General features: G+C 38.9%; 1 protein-coding gene across 1 annotated transcript in view; it reads left to right on the top strand.

Moving 5' to 3' along the window:
- Positions 1–26,190, top strand: part of COL25A1 (collagen type XXV alpha 1 chain) — a 323,220-nt gene that overhangs the window by 208,541 nt on the left and 88,489 nt on the right. The window contains exons 6-10 of the mRNA XM_074823252.1: positions 5,367–5,393; positions 5,559–5,585; positions 16,587–16,646; positions 18,480–18,587; positions 22,419–22,454. Of these exons, the coding sequence (XP_074679353.1) occupies positions 5,367–5,393; positions 5,559–5,585; positions 16,587–16,646; positions 18,480–18,587; positions 22,419–22,454 (258 nt within the window). The remainder of the gene's footprint in view (positions 1–5,366; positions 5,394–5,558; positions 5,586–16,586; positions 16,647–18,479; positions 18,588–22,418; positions 22,455–26,190) is intronic.

The raw sequence follows: 26,190 nt of genomic DNA, 5'->3' as shown, positions 1-26,190 counted from the left end.
CCCCTAGCAGGTTCTTGCTTGGGACACCGAGCCTTACGCTTCTTCCTGGGTACTGAACTAGTCAGTTAGCAGGGACCCCTTTGCAGCTTGTGACGCAGTCTGATGATTTTTGTGAGCAACATTATGAAGTTCACAAAAGCACTCCATCCTGATCTCAGCAAGAGCATTGTGTGAGAAATGAATATCTAAATTACAGTCTAAATGCTTTCTTGATGCATTTTGGGTAGATCGTGTTCTCCTGCCTGCAGTTTATGAGCTTGTCTGATTTATGTATTAGCATAAATCATTGACTTCTGAATATGGTTGTATGAATTTACAGCAGGATTCACTTACAATTTACTTGTTGATGTGAATGTTAACTGAGCTGTTTATCTAGATTCTTATATATATCAATTTTATGTTTCTCAGGTTACATCCATTTACATAATGTTATATTAAGTCAGGCACAGTAATTGTGTCAAATATTCAGGTTTCCTTTTCTCTGCCTTGGAATATTATAACAAAAACTTGAGACTGTAAGGGGATCAAGGGAAAGATTGATAAGAGTCTTTTGGATGGTGGGTTGGTTTTTTTCTTTAAAATTTTCACCATAAGTCAGTCATATCACAGGGGAGGAATAAAATGTGTAAAAGAGAAGGGAATATAATTCAGTGGTAGAAGCTGTTCAGATTCACTAGAAATTCTTGTGAGCACTTGTAAAATTGATGCAAGGTGAGATGTTGGCGTTGTAAACTAGCGTATGTAAACACTGTAAACACGGCCAAGTTCAGCAAATGCCAAAACCACATTGCTCAGTAGTTCAGGGCTTACATAGTGGATGCAAGACTAAAATGAGTGTGGGAACTTTGAAATAGTATTGCGTTTTGTAATACTCTGGGTAACCTTTTATCTTATGATTCAGCATATCTGATCCTAATATTTTGCAGCAACTACAGGTTAGACTGGGGAATGTTGTTCCAGTCAGGAACTTGTAATTTTTGGAAGTCATGAGCCAGATTTCAGAGAAATAAAAAGTTTGACTTTTGTAACTGAATACTTTGTTGTTATGTGCTGAAACCACCTTTTACCCTCAAAATAAACTGCAGGAATTTAATTAACTTAGGCAATGTATGGCATGTCATTTAGTTGTGAAAACATGATTAAACTAAGTTGGCAAATTAGTTTCCTTTTTGAATTTGTCTAGATGACATTGGACTGACTGGTTCACTTTTCTGCTTGTCCCCACAAGGCCGCTAATCCCGTATGCTGCTGGTTACACTCTTACTGTGGATGCTGTACTTGCTAGCAGGGATGAATGCATTGTATGTTGTTTTGTCCCAAATAAAAACTTTTTGGCAAAGTCATGGTAGAACTGCCTGTATTATGGTTAAAGGCAGATCTATAGCAATAGGAATATATAGAGAATATATCTATAACAGAATTCAGATAATTTTGAATGTTTGTAAAACCAATAAAATCAAATACTGGCTTTTTAGGAGGTCCTCTGAATGTAACTGTTGTGAAACTATAAAGGTGGCAATGGCTGCAAGGGCGGAATAAAAAATAGGCATCTTTCAGGGAGTGAATTATAAAATGCCAACTGTGTGAAAAATTATGCTGATCACACTCAGTTAACCCTAAGGGGAATGTTGTCTGAATGAAGACCACAAGGATTGGTCTCATGTTTTCTAGTACTGCATTCTCTTGTCCTTCTATTTCTTGTACACATATTTATAATAATGTAAAGATTTCATCAGAGAATGGAAATGGGATTTTGATAGCTGGAAAAAAAAAGGTCACTTGCTAGTAATCCTGAACATGGCTGTTGAATGGATTTGACCCTGATTTCAGCTTTGTTCTTGGCTGGCAGGTGCCTGGAGGCCCTTCAGTCTGCTTTAGAAGACCTTGTTTTAAAAACAGTAGTATTTGTCGCCTGATTATGAATGCAGATTTTGCATGTGTTTGTGATTTACAAGGCCTTGCTTATGTGAAACAAGCTATAAACTCTCCTTGGAAATGTATAGTAGTCTGGAGTAGATAATTACACTTTGAGAAAAGAGCCTCTGTTTCCAGTGAAAACACTGTAAAGTTATTTCAGAAATGCTCTGACCTCAGACGTTTCATATAACTTACACAAAATGCTTTCACATTTGTGCAGCAGCTAGCGGCTTGATCTCTGCCATCTCGTAAACGAAAGCACAGAAGTCTCCCTGGGAAAAAAGCAGGATGTCTATGCTGTGGCCTACAAAGCTAGTGTTATTTTACTCACTCTGTTCTTTGTGTCTATACCCTTAAACAGAAGAAACCTTGCCCTCCTTTAAACAAATCTGTCTCCTAATCACACCCCACCCCCGCAAACCCAACTTTCCCTCAGATTTTTCTTCCTCCCTGCCTCCACTCAGTGTACACACACTAATAAATTCTGCAGTAAAAACCTTGGGAGACTTTCTCAGCACAAATGGAAAGAAGATGTCAAAGGCTGAGGATAGGAATTTTCTTTCTAAAGTTGCACAAACAATAGAGAACAATTGAAACAATGGGGGAAGAGCCAGAGATGGGTGAACAAGCCATGAAAGAATTGCATTAGTTTTCTTTCGATGAAACCCCACTGGTTCTCTTCACTAGCATCCAAAAGAGCTATTTTTTGTTTGCAATTGTTTGTTTTTCAAGACTCTTGGTGGAAAGCAAAAGCATTGAAAATACAAGTGCAGAGACTTGTGAGAATGTTCACACCAGAAATGCTCTTGTGGGCTTTTGAAAAGCTGTTTTTAACTTCTGGTACAATAAAGTTGTTAGATATTGATGAAGATTTTGTATGAAAAATTTGTGTGCTGGAAGGATGACTGAATAGAAACAGTGGTATGTGGCATTCAGGGAGAGTAAACACCAAGCAGTCATAATTGCTGGCTTTGCCCGGTAGATAGTAATGAAAGAAAACCCCTGGATTTCTGAATGTGATGCGGACAGGTAGTTTTCAGAAAATCCTACACCTAAAAAGGAGAATAAAATTTAGTTGCGGTATGTGATTCAGTCTTATTAAAAAAAACATGTTTCTATGGATTGTGCTTTCAGAGAACTCTTAACCAGAGGAAAATATGCAAGGGAGAGGCAGGGGCCACTTCTGCAGATGGAGACAGCTGAGCATATTGCCAGCAGTTATACCAGAGAGATGGTCCAGTAGCCCCGCAGATCTGCTGTCTGAACCTCTCGTGTGAGCACGTTATAACTTGTTTCTGCTCCAGTGAGCCAGCTGAGTTCAGGGAGCTGATGCGGTCTCTGCTGTCTTACTTTGTACCAACTGGCAGAGCTGTGGCAGGCGCACCTCAGAAAAGTTGTGAGCCAAAACCCATCAGAAGCAGGGCTACCCTTGGGCATAAGAGTGGTGTTGAGCATCTGGATGAAGGCAGAAAAAACTCCCACAACTGCAGCACAATCCAAAAGCCAACATCTGTCTGCAGTCTTGATCATGTCATGTTATCCATAATTTCATGCCTAAGACCCAAGAAATAGGATTCTCACTGTAGCAGATAGGGGTCCTGTTATTTGAAATTTACAGCCACTAAGACATTCAGAGCCAGTAATGGTTTGATAGTTCAAGGAGATAGAACACATGAGCACAGCCCTTTGCTTGTGCTCAGTGTTCACTGTGAAAAAGGCGGTAACAACCAGCATTGACTGATTTTAGTTCTTCCCATTCTGCAATTACTGTGTTACTGATGGTATGAGTTTGCGAATTTGCAAGCTCGATGGCATGTATGTGTATGTTTTAAAGTGGGCCTGCTGAAAATGTGCTTTACTGTAATGTCACATCCACGTAATATATGTGGAATCTGTAGTTAACAGTAGACAATGCTACATGTAGTTTGCAGTGTATATATATATATGAACATGTGCATTGAAAAGGGTTGGTAAGAGTTAAAGTATAAAAAAAAATAGATGGAGAGGCCTTAAAGGTGCAGCAAGGTTGTATCTATTCATTAAATTATTTTGTTTAATTTGTTTCTAAAGAGGACAAGTTCTTGCAGGGCAACACAAAGTGGACAGGGGTCATAGTTAATTGAGCATATGGTTTCCACTTAGCTAGCTGCGAGCCCTGTCCTTCCTAATGGGGACGTGGAGACATCAGGTAGCAGACTTGTTTCTATGTCCTCTGCAGCAGACGGAAGAGATGGCAGGCTCTGGAAGGAGAGGCATATGCTTTAACTTCTTGAAAGATTTAGCAGCAGATGCTTTTTCTCTGGCATGCATCAGAAACCCTTAAAAATAAGCAGAAAATTGGCTACAATAGGGATTCTCAAAGACTTGCATGTGGCTGATTGCATCTTTAATATACAGCAGACTGACCTTCCTTCCATTTGCATTTATGTGAACCACGCGAATTTTTACTAGTGTAAATTCTGGAATGGTTCAAATGTGCTCAGCTCAATTGGGTTGCACTTGGTTATTTCTAATTATGTTGCTGGTGGCAGCCTTTTCTTGTGCTGAGTGTGTGTGCGCACACACACATTCTCTATCTTAACAGTGGACCCTGCTAGCTTGCATGGTTCCTTCTCTGTTTTCAGCTGCTTTCATATGTACCACAGATCTTTCTTTGTAATGAAACACCTGCATATCTTTCAGAAAGCTGGAGGTAGAGTCTGCACTGTGTAAGCAGCCAGTTCTTTGCAGACTGCTAGCATTTTTATTCACAATATACTAACCTGAAAACTAGTGTTTTAGAAACCTGCTGGTAGCTTTCTGGAAGGTGCTCAGTAAAAATGGAATAGGAAAGGACCTCGCTGTTTTGTGATTCTGTCACCTTACTGTTTGTCTGGTGGTAAGTAACAATAAATATTACTTCTGCAAAGCCATGTTATACAAAGAGCTCATTTTGCCTAAAACAGTGTGCTTGAGACTAAACATCAACTTCAGCATTGCCAAAGATAGGAATAAAACCACTACTTTTAGATTCCCTAATCCATTTTTCTTTGGCAATCTGAGCCAAGAAGGGTGCCAAAATGCATGGCAGTTTTATATGTCTCCGAATTTATTAGCTGCACTTGAAAAGAAGTTTTACAGTCTTAGAAAATATCTGTTATCTGATAGGAGATAAACTATTGTCCCTAACTGAAATCAATAGAAATTTTGCCATTTCAGGCATAGTTTTGCTTGTCTAAGTAGTCTGATTCAACACATGGGGTGAGTAAACTATTCAAGAAATAAAGGCAGAGTGCCTATTATTAATACAGTAAAGAAGCTGTCTCTGGAATAGCCCTGGAATTTGGAGTGAAAAACTATAAATAAATATGTTGTTAGGAAGAAATCGCAAGTTGGCACAGACCTGTTTCTTGCCATTTCCCATGACTTCATCAGTATCAGTAATTCGTCTTTGCTTCTGTTTCTTTCAGGGCCCTCCTGGTCCAAAAGGCGAGAAGGTGAGTTGATGTACAGGTGACACTTACAAGGTGGATGGAAAGCCCTCCCAGCATGAACTAAAGAGACCGTTTGTATTGACGCAGTGTAATGTTAGATTATGTAAGAGAGCTGGGTAGCACACAGATGCTGTGTTAAACCTATCATCTCATCTTTCCACTTTGCAGGGAGATCAAGGTGATCAGGGCCCTCGGGTAAGCATCTTAAAAAAAATGTTACACTTCCCCTTCGCTGAGTAGGCAATTAGTCTTTAGTGCAAAACTAAATTAAATACACTGTCTGAGCTAATTATGCTTATTAGCTGCATTTACCCTGCATGTTGAAGTGTCTGCAGGACAGTAATACTGAACATGACCAGCTAGTGTCTGGGAAAATTTGCGTAACAGTAGCATTAAAATATACAATTTCCATTATGTGTGGAAGCAGGTTTCTCAGTGATTTTGCTCTGTGGTATAAAAGCTGGCTTTCCTAACCAAACCTTTCAGTTTCCCCAGCAATGTTTTCATGCCTTGCATGGGCTCCCACAGTGCAGAGGGCCAGTGGGTTTCTAATAAATGTACTTCTAGATTTCATGTAAAATGTATCTAGTATTTAGGGAATTATCAACAAGATTCATGTATGCATGTATTAGCTCTTTTTCCTGACATGTATGTATTTAATATTTTTAATAATAATTATATTATCACCTCACAAATACATCCAGACAGTTAGACGGAACATGGTTTAGTTGTGGAAATGTAAAGGTTCTTTTAATTTTTAAATATCCTGTTTATTTAAACAGAGAAATAGAGGAATAAAGGGGTGAAAGTTCAGATAGATTGGCTGTGCCAGTTCATTCTTCTTTACATCTGTGCTTCATTAGAAAGCGTTTAGTTACATTGTTCTGATGATATAGTGACTCTCTTTGGTTACACATGCATAAATTTTTCCATAACAGCATATCCCATGGATTATTTTTTTTCTGTCAACTCTGTTAAATATTTCAAATTTGCAATTTCGTTTTATTCTACTATTTGTTTCATATTATTTAATTTAATTTTACTTTTTGCAGTCAGTAAGATTATCTAAAATCACAACATGCTTTTATAGTTGAATTTGGTGTTGGTGCTACTAGTGTTAATTATCTACAGGGTGTCCTGTTATGCTTGGTGATATGACTGCACATTATGAAGTCAGAGGCCTATTAGTGAACAGCTTTAAATATTATTTCAGTTGAAACTCGAAGAATTGGAAAATTATTTGAAGAAATGAAAAGGAACTAGAGAGTAACACTGTGAGGAACATGGTTTATGTGAGGAGCACAGACTGAAGGTTCTGAAGAATGTGAAAATTTCTTTCTAACTTCTAAGCAAATTTAGTATCTTTCAGGAGCCATGATGGGCTGTATATTTTGGCTGGTTCTGTGGTACAGCACCTCATGGGGAACGTGGGGAGAGAGAGGGCAGAGGAGGAGAGTGGAGTAGTGCCAGTGGCTTAGGAGAGGATGCTTCATTCAGAAAGTGTAAGGTCTGTGAGTAGGGGCTTGCACTAAGTGACTTTACATTCGGAAGAACTGGTGTTTGGTTCAGAACAGGAGAGGAAATTTGATGGAGGTATTGGAGAGGGATACAGTAACACATAAATATAGAAAAGCAATGTTGTAAAGAGTATAACATAGCTGAGGATAAGAATCTGGAATTATGAGCAGTGAATAAGTTTCCAGGGAAAGACTTAGAGGTCTGAACACAGAAAAACAAATGAAATGGTATCAACACAAAGGAATGACGGTGCTGGTTTTTCTCACCGTGGAATAAAATGGGAGAGCAGAGGACAGTTTTAGAGGGAAAGCAAAGGTGCCAGAGCCTCCACTGGTCCAGAAATCTCTGCAAAAAGTTGGAGAGATATAAGTACTGGAAAGTGGTTAAGTGTGTGTGGCTTTCAGTCCCTGAGCTGGAGGTATTGGCAATACCCAATAAGAAGATGCAAGTTTGTTCAGTGTTACCTTGTAGGCGGAATGCCTGCAAGAACTGCGGTGCAGTATCTGCTACACAGAGACTGTTGTGTCCCACTTTGCCAAGACATGCCCCCTATACTTGAGGGTGGTAGAGTCCTCACTGACCCATACAAGTCATGGCTATGGCTACTTTGTGGTTTGGGTAAATCAGGTGCAGCTAGAAAGCAAAAAATATCCAGCCTAAGGAATCCACGTTTAAGGACATCACAAAGTTATATCTGCAGCTGGCAGTTCAGACTGAATTCTGAATATAGAAAAGAAGTTGAATAAGGTCAGCAGTAGAGAGGAAGAGGTGGTGAATAGCACCTTGTGGGCTAGCTGAACTTTCACTGATTGTTTGGTCAATGCATATTCTAGTAATGTACCTCTTTTTTAAGTATATAACTTCAGTACTTTGCCCAGTCTTGTTGGTTTTCCCTTTATCTTTTTTGAAGTGCATTTGAATGTGTTCTACAGCAGCTTCTCCTTTTTTGCCTTGTGTATTTCACAGGTAATAAGTACTATGAAGCCTCTGACCATTTTATGTTTCATGGTACAGCAGTTCTTCTGATGACTGTCTTCAGGGTGAATCTGCTCAACTTGCTGTACTAGGGGATTTACAATATAATTAATGGAAATTATATGTATAAGCCAGTCATGCACCAAATGAAACTAAACCCATTTAAATCTGGTTGATTATCTTTGCACATAGTTTTCCATCACTGCATATGTAAAATAAGTGGGTTTGGAGATAATACCATACCATATTATTTTAGAGAAATATTGTACCTGAAAGTGACTGTGGGATGACATGAACATTTGGATTTGACAGATTTGCAGACAGACTGGATATAATATCTAAAAGTGATGAACATTTTAAAGCTAATTCATCTTTTACAGATAAGGAGCCTGAAGTTTCTTTGGGTTTGTATTTTTACATATTGGTTTGAAACTAGCATTTAGCTTCACAAAGATTTTTAGTTTCAAATCATTTTTGTGCCTGAAATTTCAAAATTACCCTTATTCTTTATAAAAGCTGCTTTATTTCCTTCAGGCATTTTCCTTAGTAAAATAAACCAAAATAAAATATAAAGACTGTCCAGGTCAAGATGAAACCTTAAACTTTCAAAATCCTGCTGAAAAGAAAAATATTTGTGAAACAAGAAATTGTTGCTTTCTCTCCCCACCCAAGTTTTCACCTTGGGCTGTTAGATTTTTGTGAGATCCCTCTTTCTGAAATAATTTCAAAACTGTAAAAAAGCAATCAGTTATCTTGAAACTTTTTATTCACAGTCACCAGACATGCTCAATATATACTGAACTGCTTTGAAGTTCAGGTTTTCTTGAAAATTTCTTCAGTAAATTAATACACTAGTAGGAACCCAACACTGCAAATACCACCCAGAGGTCAGGCACTTGTATTTTTAGAATAACCGGTCTGATTATTTTGTCTTTTTTAAAGAATCTAAGGGGGTTTCTTAAGTATTCAGAAGTAATTTGTTGGTCACTCTCCATCATACAGAGATGGCATAAAGGCTCTAGTTCATAATGCCATGTGGGGTAATCTACTTATGCCCATACTGCCTGTAGGTAATGTGAGCCAAAATAACATTCCAGTAGTGTGAATGATGTCGAAATTTATGACTTGAGTGTGAGTTAGAGCAACAGGTTAATATAGATTTTAATTACATGAGACCACAGATAAGGTAATGGTAGATGCATTCTGAAGTCCTGATCTTATTTGAAAAAATGCTTTTTTGATCTCTTTATATATTTTTATATCAGATCTCTACTCGCCACTCTAAAGTTCTGGTAGACTAAACATTTAGGTCAAATGCAGAACTAGCTTTCCTCAATACCAGTGTAAGAAACAGTAATGTTAGTAAATCTTCTGGATGCTGTTCTTTTTGCAGAGGACATGGCTTCATGACATGTCCATGGATATTTGCGTTACTGTACTGAGCCATGACCAAATTAAAAACAATGGATTTTAGCCTGTGGACTATTAGAATAAATGCTGATGTCAGTCTACTGCTTGGATCCAGTTGCTCAGCTCTACCCCGATTTGAAAAAAAGCCTTTGAAGATTTCATAATGGTAGGATTGCAAAGGGTATATTGTCCAAGTAGAGATTGTACCCTTATTAATGGAAATAGATCTTCAGAGGTAAATGTTTGGGAATGGAACATCTAGTACTGAGTGTCTTAATTGGTCTGTTCTCATCCTTCTGTAAATGACGTAATAAATATCTTCTGTCCTTTAGTTCAGATACATGAGAAATTCCATGCTTATCAGGTCTAGAAATCATCAGCTAGCAGCTGCCTTTAAATTGGTTTTGGTCTAGGTACAGTGAGAAACCACCCAGAAGTCATACTTAAGTATTTCTATAAAATTATTTTCTCCTTTTGGTACACTTAAGTAAATTTTCCTAAGAGCTGGGTCTGCACAGAACTGATATCATCTCTAAAATATCTTCAGCAGAAGAAATTAAGTTCTAGAAGAGTACTTAGAAGTTTATTTTATTGTGTTAACCTTTATTAATTTGAAGATTTAAAAGATTCCTTGTGTACTGTTAAAACAGTTAGGTTTGGTTAGTGATATAGTATTCTTTTCTATTTAACCCTTTCCCCTTCCCTGTTTACTTTTAATATATTTGGTACTTATTTGCTGCCCACTAGAAGGAAATCATTGTTTTATGATAGAAATTTTGCAGGTTCTACTCTTCTGTGCTGCCAAACTTTTAAAATTATCTAATATTAACAGCAATGGTTTTGGAAGCAGTGTATTTACTGAAATAACTAAATACAAATATGTGTGTATATATAGATATAAGCTATCTTTTTAAACTGAAGTATTGCTTCACTTGTTACATTATAGTTTTATATACTTTTATAAACTGTCCCTTATTAAAGGGAAACAAAAGATAACCAAGCAATACATTTTGACCTGACTTATTTTTTAAAGAAAATTTGAAAAAGTCTGGGTTTAATGTGTGTGTATTATTATTAGTTAATATGTTTCTAAGGAATTTATAATAAATATTTTGAGCCTTTTCCTGCTCCTGCTGACAATAAATGGAAAACCTACATTCATGTCGTTAGAATCAGTACTTCATTCATAAATCAGAAAATACTAGCTACTAAGTGATGATTAAACCATGATCATTAACTGTTCATCCTCTTCTAAAGTCATATTTTGTATTATGTTTCATTTGAAGGTTGGCATGTTATTTTTTTTTAGAAAGGAACAGGTTTGCTTCACAAAACAGATAGTAGTATATAAATTAATCTGATTTCTTCAACAAATCAAGAATCCATTTTTTGGAGACATTGCTAACTGTAGCAAATGTAGGTAAATCAGTGATGTAATAGGAAGCTTTGCTCCCAGACACTGCATGCTGCTAATTTTTAACCTCATTCAACATCTTGTCAAACCAAAAATGTGTATTATTATAGTCTATTATGTTAATTAAATATAATTTTACATAATTTAAACATATTCTGTGAATTTCTTCCAGGACTGTCCTGATGATGTTTAATTATATCCTACTAAAGTTTCTCTTAATTTCTTCTATAAATACTGCTCATGAATTTTATCTGCCTTAATAGAAGGACTGTGTAGCTTTCATTAGCATAAATTAGCATTGTCCCCAGCTTTTTCTTTTCTGATTAAATGCTCTTCGGTTTCATTTATGTGAGTATACTGTCAAAAGCTGTGGCAGAGGTGGTGATATAGTGATGGTATTCCCTTAAGTGATATTCTTATGTGTGTATAAAAGCATATTTTCTGGTTTACTATGTGTTACTTCAAACATACATAGTACAAACATGTTACTGCTTTAAATTCATGCTTTACCACTATGACTACCCACATAGTTGTTTCTTCTGTTAATTGTTTCGTGTAAAGCAAATTATAGTTCAAGTTATAAACTATATCTAACCACTGTTTCAAACTATACTCTTATTGTGCCACAATATGAAGGCTAAAAGACCATGAAAACCTGTTCATGATTCCTTCTGTTAACATAACTTTTCACCTGAGCAGCATCCTTGAGAAAACTGCCAGACATCTGGTTTAATGCCAATTTGTCTGTAATCAGTTAATTTAACTTCTGAGACTTTGTTTCCTTATCTGCCAGAAGGCAACAGGGGTATTTACCTACTCCATTCCTGGGACTAATTATCTGTTCTACTTCACTATTATTAGGCTGTTGTGGCTCCCCTGTTTTTCATTAAGCTGAAACTAGGGTAACAAATTGGAGCAAAGTAACTTGGAGCTCTGTAAGTAGAAGAAGTTAGTAAAGAACTCAGATTGTACTGACTTCCAACTTTGAAGCACTGGGGACACTCAGACTTGAGATGTGACTCCTGTCAGAGATCACAGGAGCGTCCTCTTGGCTGTGGATGGCTCTCCAGGGCCAAGCTATGCCTTTGATGTTCGGCTCCTGAGGTTCCCCTGTGGAATGCAGAACAGCTGTGACACTCTAGGGAGAGTTGCTACATACCTGCTCCAAAGATGAGGATGTTGTCATTCCTGTCTTAAGAGCTAGGCAGTGCGTGTCTTCACCCACTACCAGTTGGTTTGTATCTTGCCCCTTTTTAGTAATGCCAGAGGAATGGTGAGGAAGGAAGTCTCTGTACATCCTGTTCCTTTTGCTACAGTCCTGTCCTGTGACTGAGAAAACATCATGTAGTCATTTATCTCAAACTACAGCTGTCACACAAAAGTGCTGCAATACTGAACACTTGAGTGAGACCAATTTGATCAAAACCAACTCTTTAAAAATATTTCATCCAGTCAATAAATATCATAGAAGTGGCTTGAATCACTTACCTGCATCGCATAACTGCAGTAGATATAAAATTTAAAGAGAAACATAGTCCAGGACAGAATATTTTTTCTGTGGGAACCAACTTGGTTTTGGGGAGGACCAACCCATCTTGAAGTTAACTGGATGCCTACCACCGCTTTCAGTGAAAGTAGTAGGTTTACCTTCAGAAAGGATATTTTATGTAGGTCCGATGGTGATCACTCAGCAGAACTTTTAACTGAGTTGTGTGGAAAAGCTAATTGCCTCACTGAAAATTGATCTAATACTAGGACCAAAATAGAGAAGTGCTGGCTTTTTCCAGTTTTGTTCATTTTGAGTGCAGTGTCAGGTAGAGTCCACTGTGAAAATACAGAGGTCATTATAGAAAATAACATTTTCACAGTGATCCATTTGTGCTGGTTCTTAAACATTACATTTTTATTATTTTAATACAAAGTCTGAATCATTACATAATGTATTCAAATTAAAACTCTTTGCTGAATGATTGCCTTAGTGAAAAGAGATTCCTCGATCCTTGTCTTGTGGTGCACTGTTTTAGTTAGCAGATTTGCTGATGGAGAAAGCAGCAGTTATGATAAAAGGGGTTATGTAAAAGAGCTCCTGCTGAGAGTCCGTGGCAGCATACAGGGTGATACTGAACACTGTATTCCCCAGGGCAGGTACAATAATTAGCTGCAGGAGTGGCACTTGGTCTGAGGGATTAATTAGAACTGGAGGTGGTGTTGGGGGGAGGTAAAGCAGCTCTAAAGTGTGTCAGGATCACTTTGGCCCAAAGCCTGTGTGATTTGATGTGAAATAGCAGCAGCTGGCTGTAACCTTAGGAAGTGCAAGTGAACAGCAGGTGGTAATTCCTGTCTCATTTACCATGTCTTCACAGGAACATGTAAGCTTGTGCAGCTTGGGTTTATTGGCAGGTCAGAAGGAAAATCCTAAGGACTGTGACATTTACTATACTAAGCAAATGCAATAGTCAAAATGGAGTGTATGCAGCATACTGTAAAACCAGTAATGCTGTTGCTTAATGTTATTATACTTTCCATATGACAAGGTTATGATGACCTTATAATATTGACCTCATGTAGACCAGTGTACAAAGCTGAATGTACTGTGAAAAATCTAGGACTGCTGGTGAGAATTACATCTTTGAAGGCTGTGATGGATGTAACAGGAGAACTATTTCATCTAAGTAAAAAATAAGACAGAGGGAATGATATGATGTTCTGGCATCCTTTGGTTTTCTCAGTAGCTATTGTATGGGGACAAGTAGGCTTTATCTACATTTCCAGGTAGGTGAGCAGGGCACTGCGTTATGTGGTCACATGCCTGTTAGCCTCCACCAAGCATCATGTTTTGCTTGGCATTTGGGCAAAAATTGCAGCAAGGCATGCAACAAATGTGCTAATTTAGAAATTGTAACCAGCTAGCATTTCAGGGTGAGCTTGAGTTGCTGTCAACAGAGGAATTTAGTGGACCAGTGGTCGTTGTTGATCACTGTAGTGTTTTGTATTCTTTGAGGGCCTCCCAGGGTGTAGAACAAGAGCCCTTCCCATGTTCAGTTCAAGAATCAAACCAAATAAAGAGAAAATTGAGTAACTTCGAATCCATCATTGAGAACGGCTCTAGATAGAGAAAAAAATAAAACAGATCTAGGGGATATTTGCAGCTATATTTATAGCAGAGTGACAGGAAAGGAAGAGAACTCATTTTGCGGGAAGGATAGCTCTTTTTATGCCTTTTTAGAAGTTCATTGTGTGCCAACATTATCTTTCATGGATGCCAGAAGATGCTATGCCTTCTAAAGCCTCCCACGCATGTGAAAACTATGCACCCATTATAGTTTCTTTGCTGGGGTCCGTTTAATATTCCTGTGTTTCTGGCTCTCTGCAAATATGTGTGTTACATAGGGGAGATGATCCAGGTCCAAGCTGGTGTTGCATGTCTCTGACCATTAGATCTGAGGTTATGCCTGCTTTGGGCAAAGGAAAGAAAGCTTTGTCCTACTTGGGAACAAGCTGAAAGAAGTTACTAAGCTGCTGATGGAAGATGGTGTTGTCCCCTTTTGTCATGTGTTGTTTATATAGGCAGAAAACTGCAGTACTGATAGCTACTCTTGAACTTGCCTGCGTGGTGTTGGGAAGCATTGAGAATGCTGGGGCTGGACTGTGAAGTGCTCTATGTAAATGCTTTTGTGTGAAGTTACACAAAACTTTCAAACTTCATTTATTCTCAAGAAAAAAAAATTCTTTCATGGCAAACCAGTATGTTTTCCAATTAAACTCCGTTCTTAATTAATTCTCAGCTTTCCTTCACATTCAAGATTAAATTAATCAAACCTAATATGAGTTTTGAGTTTCCACTTTTTAAAATGTCGATTGCAAATACACTACTTTCAGAGGTAACTGAAAAGTACTGTGCTGTAATCCTAAAGGCTGATGAGTAAAAATGAAGTTGTTAAAAGATTTTCTTTTTATCCTTTTTTTTAATAAATTAGATTTAAAGTTTATTGCTTGCTCAGATTTTAGTTCTTTTGTAGGTTTCTTGTTTGTACTCATTTCCATTACATGGGTATTGTAGTTTTATCTAGAAGAGGAATGGATCATGTGCACAGCAGGGCTAATGAGTCACAGATGTAAAGATTCTGGCACATTACCATCTAATAACTTCTTTACTTATATTCCATAATAAGATAAATGCAAATTTGATACATCTGTTTTCTAAATTATATATCATTCCAGTCTTAGCAGTGTCTCAGGAGTGAGTTTCTTTAAGTGTTTGGATTTTTAGCCTTTTTTGGATTTGTTTGCTTTTTATTTGTTTCTAAAGAGGAGATTTCAGGTCACCGGCCAATGCAGTTAGCCACACCAGGGTTCGTCAGAATGAAGTGAGAAGGCTGGTAAAACTGCCACAGGTTTTATGGGATCCACTTACAGGGTCTCAGCTTCCTAGTCTCATGGGTGTGTGTCAGGAATAAAGCTCCTGAATGCAACTCAAAGGTGTTAGTGAAGGACATGTATGCATCAGAAAGTTACTCTGCCTTTTTTTGTAAAGACCAGTGTAGTCTTTGTGATCCAGAGGATCTCTGATGTGATTGCATGTGGAGATGAATAGAGCAAATATTTGCCATGTTAAAAGAATCTGCTGCAGCTGAGAGAACTGGCAGGCTGCTGTTGCCTGTTGGTGCTTCCCACCAGGCTAGCTGGGCTACAAAGGGCTCGTGCACTGTGGCAATGTGGGTTGCCCCAGCAGAGCCTTCATGCAGGACTTCTTGGAAGCCACCTCGGCTGGCAGCCAGAGCCAGGCACAGCCTTCCCTTTTGGAGGTGCCAAGCTGCAACCTTGCAGCCATACACTCCAGGCCACACAGAGGGGCTGTGCCACCAGCTCCACCTCATAGAGGTGACATGTGTGTGTGCATGAACGCAGGGAGCTTAGAGCTACCAGACTGTATTTGATTCTGTGTTCCTCAGCTGGATGTCTCTCAGCCATTGAACATGCCTCTGCTCCAGACAGTGTGCTATGCTAAAGGCAAAGAGAGGACTTGGGGATTTCTTTCTTTAGGAGTTCACTGCTCAACTGTATAAGGTTTCAGCTTTATCAGAAGGTCTAATTTGCACCCTGCAAGGCAGCACAAGAAAGGTGTTGAACTGAGAGCAAAATTCACCACTTGTATTGTCACAGCAGGCCATGATTACCACACTCTTCTTTTTTATACTAGTACAGTACAAGTTCTGCACATGTTGGTAGAGTAGGATATGAGAAACCATATGCAGCATACAGTGCTTGATGGGAAGAATTTTGCCCTGGATATGAAAATGCTGCTATGGATGTCTTGAAAGTGTTGACCTTGGCCATTCCGGACTACCCAAGATCTAGCAGTAGATTGTTGTTCAGTGTTTATAATTGTGTATATACTACCAGTTTATGTGCTGAATGTCATATGTTAAACAGAACATGAGGAGCAGGATGTTAATTATACAAAGTGGTTCAAAATCCACCCTCACTGCTGTCCAGTTCTGCAGCAATCCAGAGTCAAAGCTTTCTACATAGCTCTCTTGAAGTGCTGTAGCACTATGTAAAATGGCTCAGTTGTCTGCTGGCTGATAGTCTAACAACTGCCAGGTGATCATAACAATTTATTGTAAGTTTAAGGAAAGTCACCTCTGTGGGACTACTCCTTCTAAAATCTCTTGATATTCTTGTTATAAAGTAACAACCTGCATCTGCAGTGTAGTGCAAATCTAACTCTGTTTCCCATATGACAGAGAGGCTGTTTCCTGTCAGTAGGCAATGTGGGGTATACTAATCATAGTGTTCGTTCTGTTTGTCTGTTAGTAAATTGTCTCTGTGATGTTTGTGTTGTGCTGTTTTGGTACCATGTTATGCTGTGTCCCTAGGGTCTGCCAGGCTTCCCCACAGTTGCTGCTCTGCACAGTAATCAGATCCTCACCGTCAAGGTTTGTGGCTGACACGTACCTGTTCAGTCAGGTCTCTCTGTATCAGCATAAAAGTGCACATGAAAAATTGTTTTTACCATGGAACACCAACGAATCCTTATGGTGGACCTAAGTCAACCCTCACTGCCTTTGCATTGGTGTAAGTACTCCTGATGCAGAGCATGGGATCAGATCTATAACTGTGTATAGTGTTAGCCCTGGAAATACCCATATTCCCCATGATCTTGGTCAGTATTTTATTTTCAGATGAGATTTTTCTATAGTTCTGCTTCCCTGAGGCATAGAGGAGTGTGGAAAATGTCAGTGAACTCTATACTGGTTACATGTAGAGTCAGCTATTTCTGTTAGATATCAGAGGTTTAATCTGTACATACAGATTTTTTCAAAGCGCATTTGCAAATTAAGCAGGAAGGATTGAAGCAATCTGGTCAAGCTGGAACTCCAGTCCTTATTAAAATGACATCATTCTTCATGGCACAATATGCTGGTTAGAAAATCTGACTGAAAGTTGAACTGGTGCTTTGTCTCTAGAAGCTTTGCTGAAAGAACAGCATATAAAAATACTGGTTTTTAGAGCCTGGGTAATAAGAAAATTAATACATGTGAAGAATTCTCATAGGAAATCAGGGGAGAAAAAAGTTATGCAGTTAACTCATTGTATATGATTAATTCATATAAAGTGGTATGTTCTGTATGTTAGAGGTAAATTTCTTCAAAAGAAAATGCACAGTTTCTGTCAGGCAGAAGCACCGGTTTATATTATTTTAGCTATTACAAATCTAATGAATATGTCTTTATTTCTTTCTCGGGCCTTCTGATGTCTATTCTTCAATTCTCTCATCTCTGATCTTCAACCTTTGACCTCACCTGCCTGATCAGATGGTGTTTCCTAAAATCAATCATGGGTTTCTCTCTGCTGATCAGCAGCTCATTAAACGCCGCCTCATTAAGGTAGTGCTTCATCTCACTGCAATCTGGTTCTTCTTTACATTCAGTTTACTCTTTGCTGTACCTTTTTGTCAGATGCCTTCTTATAGCAGATTGTTCATTTGAAAATGTTTTGGAATGAAGCAACTGTAAATGATACTAACAATTAAAAGGCTATGAGTAACTTTGCTAAGTGATCCACGTTTAAGATGATGTAGTCAACTTTTTTTAGCGGTTTGCAGTGATGTGCTGGAAATTAAATAACTTGAGTACCATTTTTTGGTGTCTTTTATTTAAAGGGCAAGGTAATGTGTTTTGGCAACTCTCTTGAAAATTGGCTTTTACAAATTAATAGGTAAAAATCATTAAGAGAGTTAGCTAATTGCCACTATAAAACAGCTCCCCAAAAAAGAGGAAAAATTATGTACAACTTTGTGGAAGAGCAGTTATTTTCCATGCTTATTTTTGAAATCTATCCATGCATCACTGATGGGCTTGGAAAATTGCTGTGCAAACTGTATATTCTCACATGTGACTTTTTACCTCAGCTTTGTTATGATTATGCCAATCATGAAGCAAACAGCAGCTTATTGAAAACACTTACTTGCTCTGGAGAACTAGATGAGTAAAATATTGCAAAGCTACTCCAAATTTTGGCGTATGTCCTGTGGTAGGACAAGCAGTTTAGAATTTGAACCTTCTGTTCTGTGGCTGATTGCACTGGGCAGATACAACCCCTTGGTCTTCAAGGCAAAGTGCAGTCTCTGCCATAAGCAGCAAAGAAGCCACTGTCTCGCTCATGGCAGCTTCTTCCAGCCTGTCTTGTGATATTTCTGGGTAAATCAATGTTGTCTTGTGTGGTTGACACCTCTAAAGCAAACCTGTGATGAGTTTTTGTTGGTTTAGGGGGACCAAGGACAAGCTGGACCCCCTGGGCCTCCAGGGCCACCAGGACCCAGAGGTCCCCCAGGAGATACCGGCAAAGATGGTCCTCGTGGGATGCCTGGCATACCGGTGAGTTGGTCTGTTGCTGTCACGGTGTCCAAATTCCTCTCAAGTCTATGCCAGCTCAGTTTCAAAGATGTTTTCTGAGGTAAGATTGGCAAGTAAGACATGTGGAAGCTGAACCACAGGCAGATTTCATGGTGTACCTGAAGCCCTGCACACAAAGAGCAAGTTTATAGCAGGGCCAAGAGTAACACCTAGGTTCCTTGCCTCCCACTCCTGACGGTTTCCCCACACATTCTAAGGTTTCTTGGTTCCTCATTGATGTTTAATAGCTGTGTGAGGAGGGTCTACCCCTCTCCATAAGTAGTAAATGTTCTTCAAGATAAAGATGAATTTGAGACGTCGTGATGGGCTTGACTTCTTGCTTCCTAATGATTTAACCCCACAAATCATGGAATTAAAGTAATAAACTGCTAAATACTGCAAAAAATGTGGTGAAGTTTGGAGTCAGATTCTGCCACTTTACACAAGTAGAACAGTACCATTTTCTTTGGCTCATCCCCCATATTTCATTAGAACAACCAGCAGAATCCACTGTATTGCTTATTGGGTTTTTCTGGGCACAGGTTCAGACCCACCACCTTTGACACTTTGTGACCTGATGATTAAACACTTTTAAAACAGATTCATAAACACATGACTTTTTTAGTAAAATATGAGTATGGTTTTGGTTTTATATTTTGTAGCCGCCTTAATATTCATTCTTTTGAAAGAAGTACCTCTCTTTTCATCATGAATGCCACTGTGTTATCAGTGTGGAAATGAAACCACAGACAGGAAGGGGCTATGACAACTGAAATACCACATGTACAGATGCATACACACACCCCCCCCGCACCCCCAATGATAAGTAAAGATCATAGCCAAGAGGACACATAAGGAACTAGCAAGGTGAGGACCAGCACTGGAAGAAGAAAAAGCATAGCTTATTATGTGGGGCCAGGACAAGAAAGCATAAAATTTCCCTGCAGGGCCTTTTTAGGTAAAACCAAGAAAGAAAATATCTAGCACTCCTGTTCTGGCCCTATTCATGTTAAGTCATCTGAAATTGTATTAACTGTGCAAACATAATATAACATGATGATAATAGTAAGACTCTGATAAAATTTCCTGTGAAAATCCAGCAAGGCTTGCCAGTTAAGACCTCTAGAACTCTAGGGCTGCTGCTGCTCTTGTTTTGATTTTTAACACCATTGCCCTTATAGTTCTAGCTCAAGGTTATGTAATGACATTAAGTCTGTTGCTTCCACTGTGATGCTTTACTTTGACTACCTGCTAATTTCCTGTTAATCCTGCAGCACATCAGGCTTTGGGCCTCATCTGGGCCCCCCTTGTGTTCTTTTATTGTGGTAAAATCGATCAGCAGAGTTGCTTCTGGTTTGATGTGGTGAGGGTGAGAACCCATTTCTGATGTCATGTGCAAGAGGCTAGCGGAATCAGCTGTTGATGCTGATTACAACATGACTGTGTGTTGCTTGGGGTTTTGTGCTTTTTAGCAAAGGGAACAGTAGTGTTTCTCATAACAGGAAAGTAATGCATTTTATGCAGTGAGGTCATTCCATTTTATAATAGTTCTGTAGTGATTCTGACTTTAGATGGTAAGAGAGAGTTTCCTTTTATAGGGTTTTTTTTTAAGCTGTGGCTATCTTAAGCCCTATAGCATTATGAAAAATCTGTTCATAATACTGCTTTAGAATCAGATACAAACAAGCACTCAGATACAAACCATCCAGATTGCTGTTGTTACCATCCTGCTCCTTGCTACTGTCCTGTATCCTCAGGTTAATGTTGCTGATCCTCAAAAGGTTTGTTCCTCCATGGCTATGTGATATACAGTCAAGTAGGAGAGCTGTGAAGGGAGAACATAGCCAAGAGGTAGTGACAGCTTTGGGTTTTTTTAAAGGCTTGCATAGACCTTTGAGCTAAAGAGCTGAACAACAAAGTAATAGCCGCACTGTGCTATGAGTAGGGACATTACAGCATCACACAACTATAGGAGGATGTCCTTGCAGTGGCCAGTCGCCATTAGAAGGCAGTCATTTCCTCTTTTGCAGTGCTAGGCAAAGTAGGAGCTTCTCTTTCAGCCTATCCTTCTCAAGCAAGGAGCTTTACAATCACGAGAGCTATAAGATGATGTTTTGGCCCTTGCTTTCCCCCATGCCTGTACACTTGCTGTATAGCCTGAGAAAGTCAGGCAGCCAAGGTAGCAAGGCACAGGAAGCAGTGATCATTACTTCTCTTCTATAGTGTAGCAGGGTTGAGGAGCAGCCTGTGTGCCCACACGTCTCCATCTGTGCCCACACGTCTCCATCTGTGCCCACACGTCTCCATATGTGTCATCACCACCTTGCATCCCAGAAGTGTGCATCCTGTTACAGATACTTAAACCTTCTAGAGATGAGAATGTGCTGGTTTCTCAGTCAGGAAATCTTTAGAGCTGAGGAGGTAGAAATATTAGGGAAGTGCTGTTGGACCTATAGCCAGCAGAGAGAACATCAAGGAAGAGTAGAGGTGTAGAAAGCATTGTGCAGCTTTCTGCTAAGCCTTTCTTTGCATGTCAACAGAAGAACCTGTCAGAACCAGAACATACGTGACTCCCTACTGAGTGACACTTAGAATTAGGTGCCTTCCCTTTGCACCGCACAGACACCAGCATAAAGACTTTGAAACTTTAACACCTCTAAAAGGAGTAAAAGAAGAACAAGTTTTTTTGCTGGTAATAAGACAATAGAATATGATACAAACTTCTAAATTATATTCACCATTATTTCCCAACATTTATGGAGCTATCTTGATGCTCACTTCAGGCTGTGTGATTGCTGTATACGTAAGCTAGCAAGTCTTCAGAGTGAGCTGAAAAGTCCAACAAGCTTGGGTAATTAGCTGTCAGAAACCTCTGCCTGTGTGGTTTCTCTGTTGTGAGTATCTCGGTGTGTTTGCAGATGCTACATGTTTGCTTCTGAATGCAATGAGCACATAGCCAAAGAAGCAGTTCTGAATCTTTCCAGTTGCTGAGAACAACATCAGAACAGTTCTCAGTTTTTTGACAGGTTTTCTTTTATGACAAAGCTGCTAAAGAAGATCCTGCAGCTGTGCTGATACAACAGCACATGGACTGCCCTACGCTCCGTTGGGGTTAGAAGGGAGTGATCTATAAACCAGATCACTGAAATGATAGGACCTTTGTTTTTTTGACGGGTATTTTTAAGCCATATTGTACAACTGGTATGTTCTACTGTCTCTACAGACAGTTGTATGTGTTCATATGGGAAGAAAGGGGAGAAGATAATTTCTGACTTTATGTAGAACTGTGCCCACAGAAAGAGAATAAATTGGAAAGATGATGGCTTACCATTCTGAAAGCCAATCCAGGTATTTAACAGATGAATAATTATTGCATGGGTTCAAAATACCAATATTTCATGGGTTTATGGAACACGAAAATTTGCAACAGTAAGTGATGTCTACTGACTGAGGTGATGGCAGAGCAGTAATTTTGAAATATGTAACAGTGGGATTCAGCACATATGTGAAAATAACCTTTCTCTGTGTCCTTTAGCACCACTGACTGGAATTGAATATTATGTTTGGAACCAAGGGACAGAGTCAGGACACCAATACTTAACTGTTGCCTTGAGAACTGTACCATGATTGTGAAATAGTATTGTGCCTCTTAAAATGTCTGAGATTTGGACTACTGGTTTAAAAAGCAAAAAAGTAATATATTTAATGTGCAGTCAGCTGCCATACCTGTTTGGAATTTTTAAGATACTTCATTATTAAGTAGAGAACTGAATTCAAGACGTGTTACTGAAATTATTCACTCTTTTGTTTAAGGGTGAGCCAGGAAAACCAGGAGAACAAGGATTGACAGTAAGTACTCTTTTCTTCCATTTTGCTAAGAAACTGTAACAGTAACATGACATATACACTTTTTAAAATGTGAAATTCTGAAAAGCTTTATAGCTGTGTATTTCCTAACCTTCCTTTGTCACAGACTATTTGAAGCCTCATTTGTGAAGAAAACATGAGAAAGACAACACACTCTTTTTACATACAGTCGCCTGTCATGTAAGGCCAACTTATTCTTTAAGCTTGCAGAAGTAGAGGGAAATAAAACAGCTAAGGGCAAAGTAAAGCCAGAAAGAGCCTAGCCAGGTGTTCCCAGTTCCTGGCCTCCACTTATCACTGTCTCTGAATTTGAGCTGTTTCCACCTTGAGACCACTGAGCAGCACAAGAACCATCTACTTGTTTTGAGGGCCAAAATCCCAGCTGTCTCTGTGGCAATAGCTCTGGCCCTTTGCCTGATGGAACAGTGAAGACAGGGCACAACATACTGAAACTCTCAGAATATTCTCCTCTCCTGAGGTTTGGGTTTTTTTCCTCTGTGTGTGTGAGAATGTAACGGCCAAATGAATGCATTTTTTACAAATATTCAGATATGGGAGTAGATGTTTTCTCTTGCATCAGGAACTAATTAACCCTATTCATTTGGAAGCAAATTGAAGCTCCACTGGTTGTAAATCAGCTTCAACCACAGCATAAGGCATCACAAGTTTCTGCCTGTCACATATTCCCAGAACTGTGAAACATGCGGTGTTTTTTTTCCCTTAAGATCTCCCTAAACACTCGTGGTCATTCTTATTTTTATGAGAGATGACAGAACTGTAGCCCATGGCATGTGGTTTTGATTCCTCAATGCTTCTGAGGAGGAAGATTATATGGTCAGCAATCAGTGCAGATATGATTGCTATCTGCTTGAATTTATGAAGTTTTAAACAGGTGTGATGATATTTTACCTTGACAAATTGCAAAATATTTTGAATTGACAAAATCCAGTATCCTTTAGAGGAAAAAACAAGGATTCTGACACTCAGAAATACCTGCTGTGATCAGGAAGTTAAAGTCCCGTACTTTTTCATTTTGAGATAATGTTTTAACAAAACCAAAATCAAAGCCTCCCAAATGTACCACCTAGTGTTTTAGCATGCTTCCAGGCTCTTTTTTGTTCTGTCTTTTTGGTTTCTGAGGGCCTGTTGATAATAGGTGCAATAGCTGAGAAGGGACATATTTTGTTTGTTTTGTTTTATTTGGAATATTCTCCTATTTGACATCTGGACAAAACTCACTCAGATTCTGCAACAGTGTCTTCCTTCTATTCAAGACCAGATCTTCAGGGTCACAGAATCCCTGAGGGCTTTTAAAGCAAAATGTAGTCTTGTCACCTTTTAGAGTCCATATTCAGAAGATTCCCACTGCTCTAAAGTAGCCGTCTGTGTGTAAGAACTAAAAAACTGCTACTGATCTGTTTCTCTAAATGCAGGTGTGTTTAAGTAGGGAGAAAAAGTGTTTTAAAAATCAAATCAGCAAGCCTGAGTTAGGGAAAGATTCCAGCTTACATTAATTTCCACTTCCAAATACCTGCTCTAAAAGTCAGTCTGATGGCTTAAATGTTAAGTCATGTATAGATCAAGTAAAGAGCATCAGAGTATCAGGGAGGTTATTTCTTTTTATTCTTCTTGGTGCTTCTGACACACTCCTTATGCCAGTACAGATTTCCAGACTGTCTTCCCCGTGGAAAGTGCTACAATTATTCAGGTGCTGTCTAGATGCTTCTGACATCTTCCGTCATGCATTTCTACACTCTTTCTATTTCCATATTGGAAATTAAGACACTACTGCAGAAATAGGTCGTTTCCCAACAGGTATGCTGTAAAATTGTGTTGCTAGAGAAAATAAGTATAGTCTTCTGTGGAGCACACAGGCCTTTGCCTACCTGAGATTCTCTTTCTGCATTATCCATGTATTATCTTTTCAAAGTAAGTTAAAATAGAGATCTCTGCCCAGAGTTTCTTCTAGGTTAATTCTGCAGGAATTCTTTCGTGAGAACTTGCCTTTGTTTCACACCAAGAGTCTGAAGTCCAAGTTATCTTCCTGGTTTTCCTTCCTGATGACACTGAAATCGTGAAGTCGATGAGTCCCATAAAGTACTACCAGTCGTGGTCTCCCAGAGGTCTACTTGTTGGGGTGTACTGTGGTTTCCTACTTGCCCACGTGTTTAAGGCCCTTTCCAGTAAGAAGCAAGTACTATGGCATGTACTCTGGTTCTTTGTCCAGGATGGAGGCAGGATACAGCCAAGCACAGCACCAGATGCTGTGAAACAATCCCTACAGTTTGAATGTAATTGCTGAAGGTTGTGGAAGCTGAAGGCTATTTGTAGCCTATAGGATCACACTCTTAGCAGCTTTAAATAAGGTGGTGCTGTTCAACTGAAGAACTGCAAGCCTGACCTCTAGATTATAGTAATGGGCATAGAAGTTTTTCTCTTTCAAAAGCGTTTTTAATTGTATTTGATAACATACCTTGATATTTCTAGATGAATGTCAGGTTATTGATAGAGCTGGTAAACTCCATTTTAACCTGTGAACCAACAATGGCACAGCTTGAAATTACTTAGTTTTCTGTTTTCTCTTCTTACAAGAAGAGGAAAAAATTTCTTGAAGAGCAGAAGATAGTAGATAATGAGATAAGAGAGTTTTCCAGCTTGTGTCTCGGAATGTACCACAAGCCTGTTAACATGTTAAGTAATTTGTGACTACTCAAACAATGTGTGCCTTGATTCACAAAAAGTTGAAATAATTTTAATGCATTTGGAGTTCAGGAATGTTTGCATTCTTTAAGTGAAATAGGAAATGTAGTGAAGACATGGGAATTTACTCCAACTGAGAATCTGCTGCCATGTTCTTCTTCATTTTTAATGATGTTCTGTGTCAATAAAGAAAAAGAAAATCATGTTTCAGATGATGTTGTGAGAGAGGGCAATAATAATCTTTCTCCCTCTCAGGCAGGGGAGGTTTCTTGGACCATATACAGAGAATGACAATGTTTGAGTTCTCTGGCATGAGTTCTGCTTTGGCATGAGAGAGCTCAACCTTAGTTGAGCTTAGGTGCTCAAGGGAAATTTGCCTTGAGGATGGGGAATGGCTTGTCTTTTTCCCAATTGCCAATGTAAGTATGTGAGAGTTGGGGCAGGGTGGTGGGAGGAGAAGTTTAGGAATGCTACTTGTTGCTTACAGGGGTCTCATTCCCTGTTGAAAATGTTTCCAGATTGTCTACTGCCAGTGTGCTTCTATTGCACTTCTATTCTTGTGGTTGAAAAGTTTGTGAGAGCTGTTTGCAAGGGTGTTTTGGCTCTATATGTTGCTGTGTCAGGAAGAATCTGTTTTCTGTTTGAGCCAAGAGAGTTCAATTTCTTTTTAGTTGAGATGGAGGCCTAGGTTTAAGTTAGAAAGGTGTGACTGTATGCATCTTTAATGTCAGAAGGGAATGCAGGAATGATTAGTTAGTTGCAATTTGTGTCTGGTTTTCATGGCACTTGAAAGCCCTGCACATCTACTTTCTACAAGAGTTGAAGGCATCATTTCTCTGTGCAGAAAGAATTAAGAGAATTCTGAGGGAGGCCAAGCAGTGGGGCCACCAAAGGGATTACATTTTGAAATGTTGTGGAACTAGCAAAATGTAGGCTGTGAAAGAGGGAAGTCCAGTAGTTTCATTAGCTTTTCAAACTTTCCATTAAAGTTGTGTCCTGCCTCTCATAATTTATCCTC

The sequence above is a fragment of the Strix aluco genome, chromosome 4 (assembly GCF_031877795.1).
Source record: "Strix aluco isolate bStrAlu1 chromosome 4, bStrAlu1.hap1, whole genome shotgun sequence".
In the NCBI taxonomy this organism is placed as follows: Eukaryota; Metazoa; Chordata; class Aves; order Strigiformes; family Strigidae; genus Strix; species Strix aluco.
Note: the sequence above shows the minus strand (reverse complement) of the source record. Positions and strands in the feature narration are given on the sequence as shown.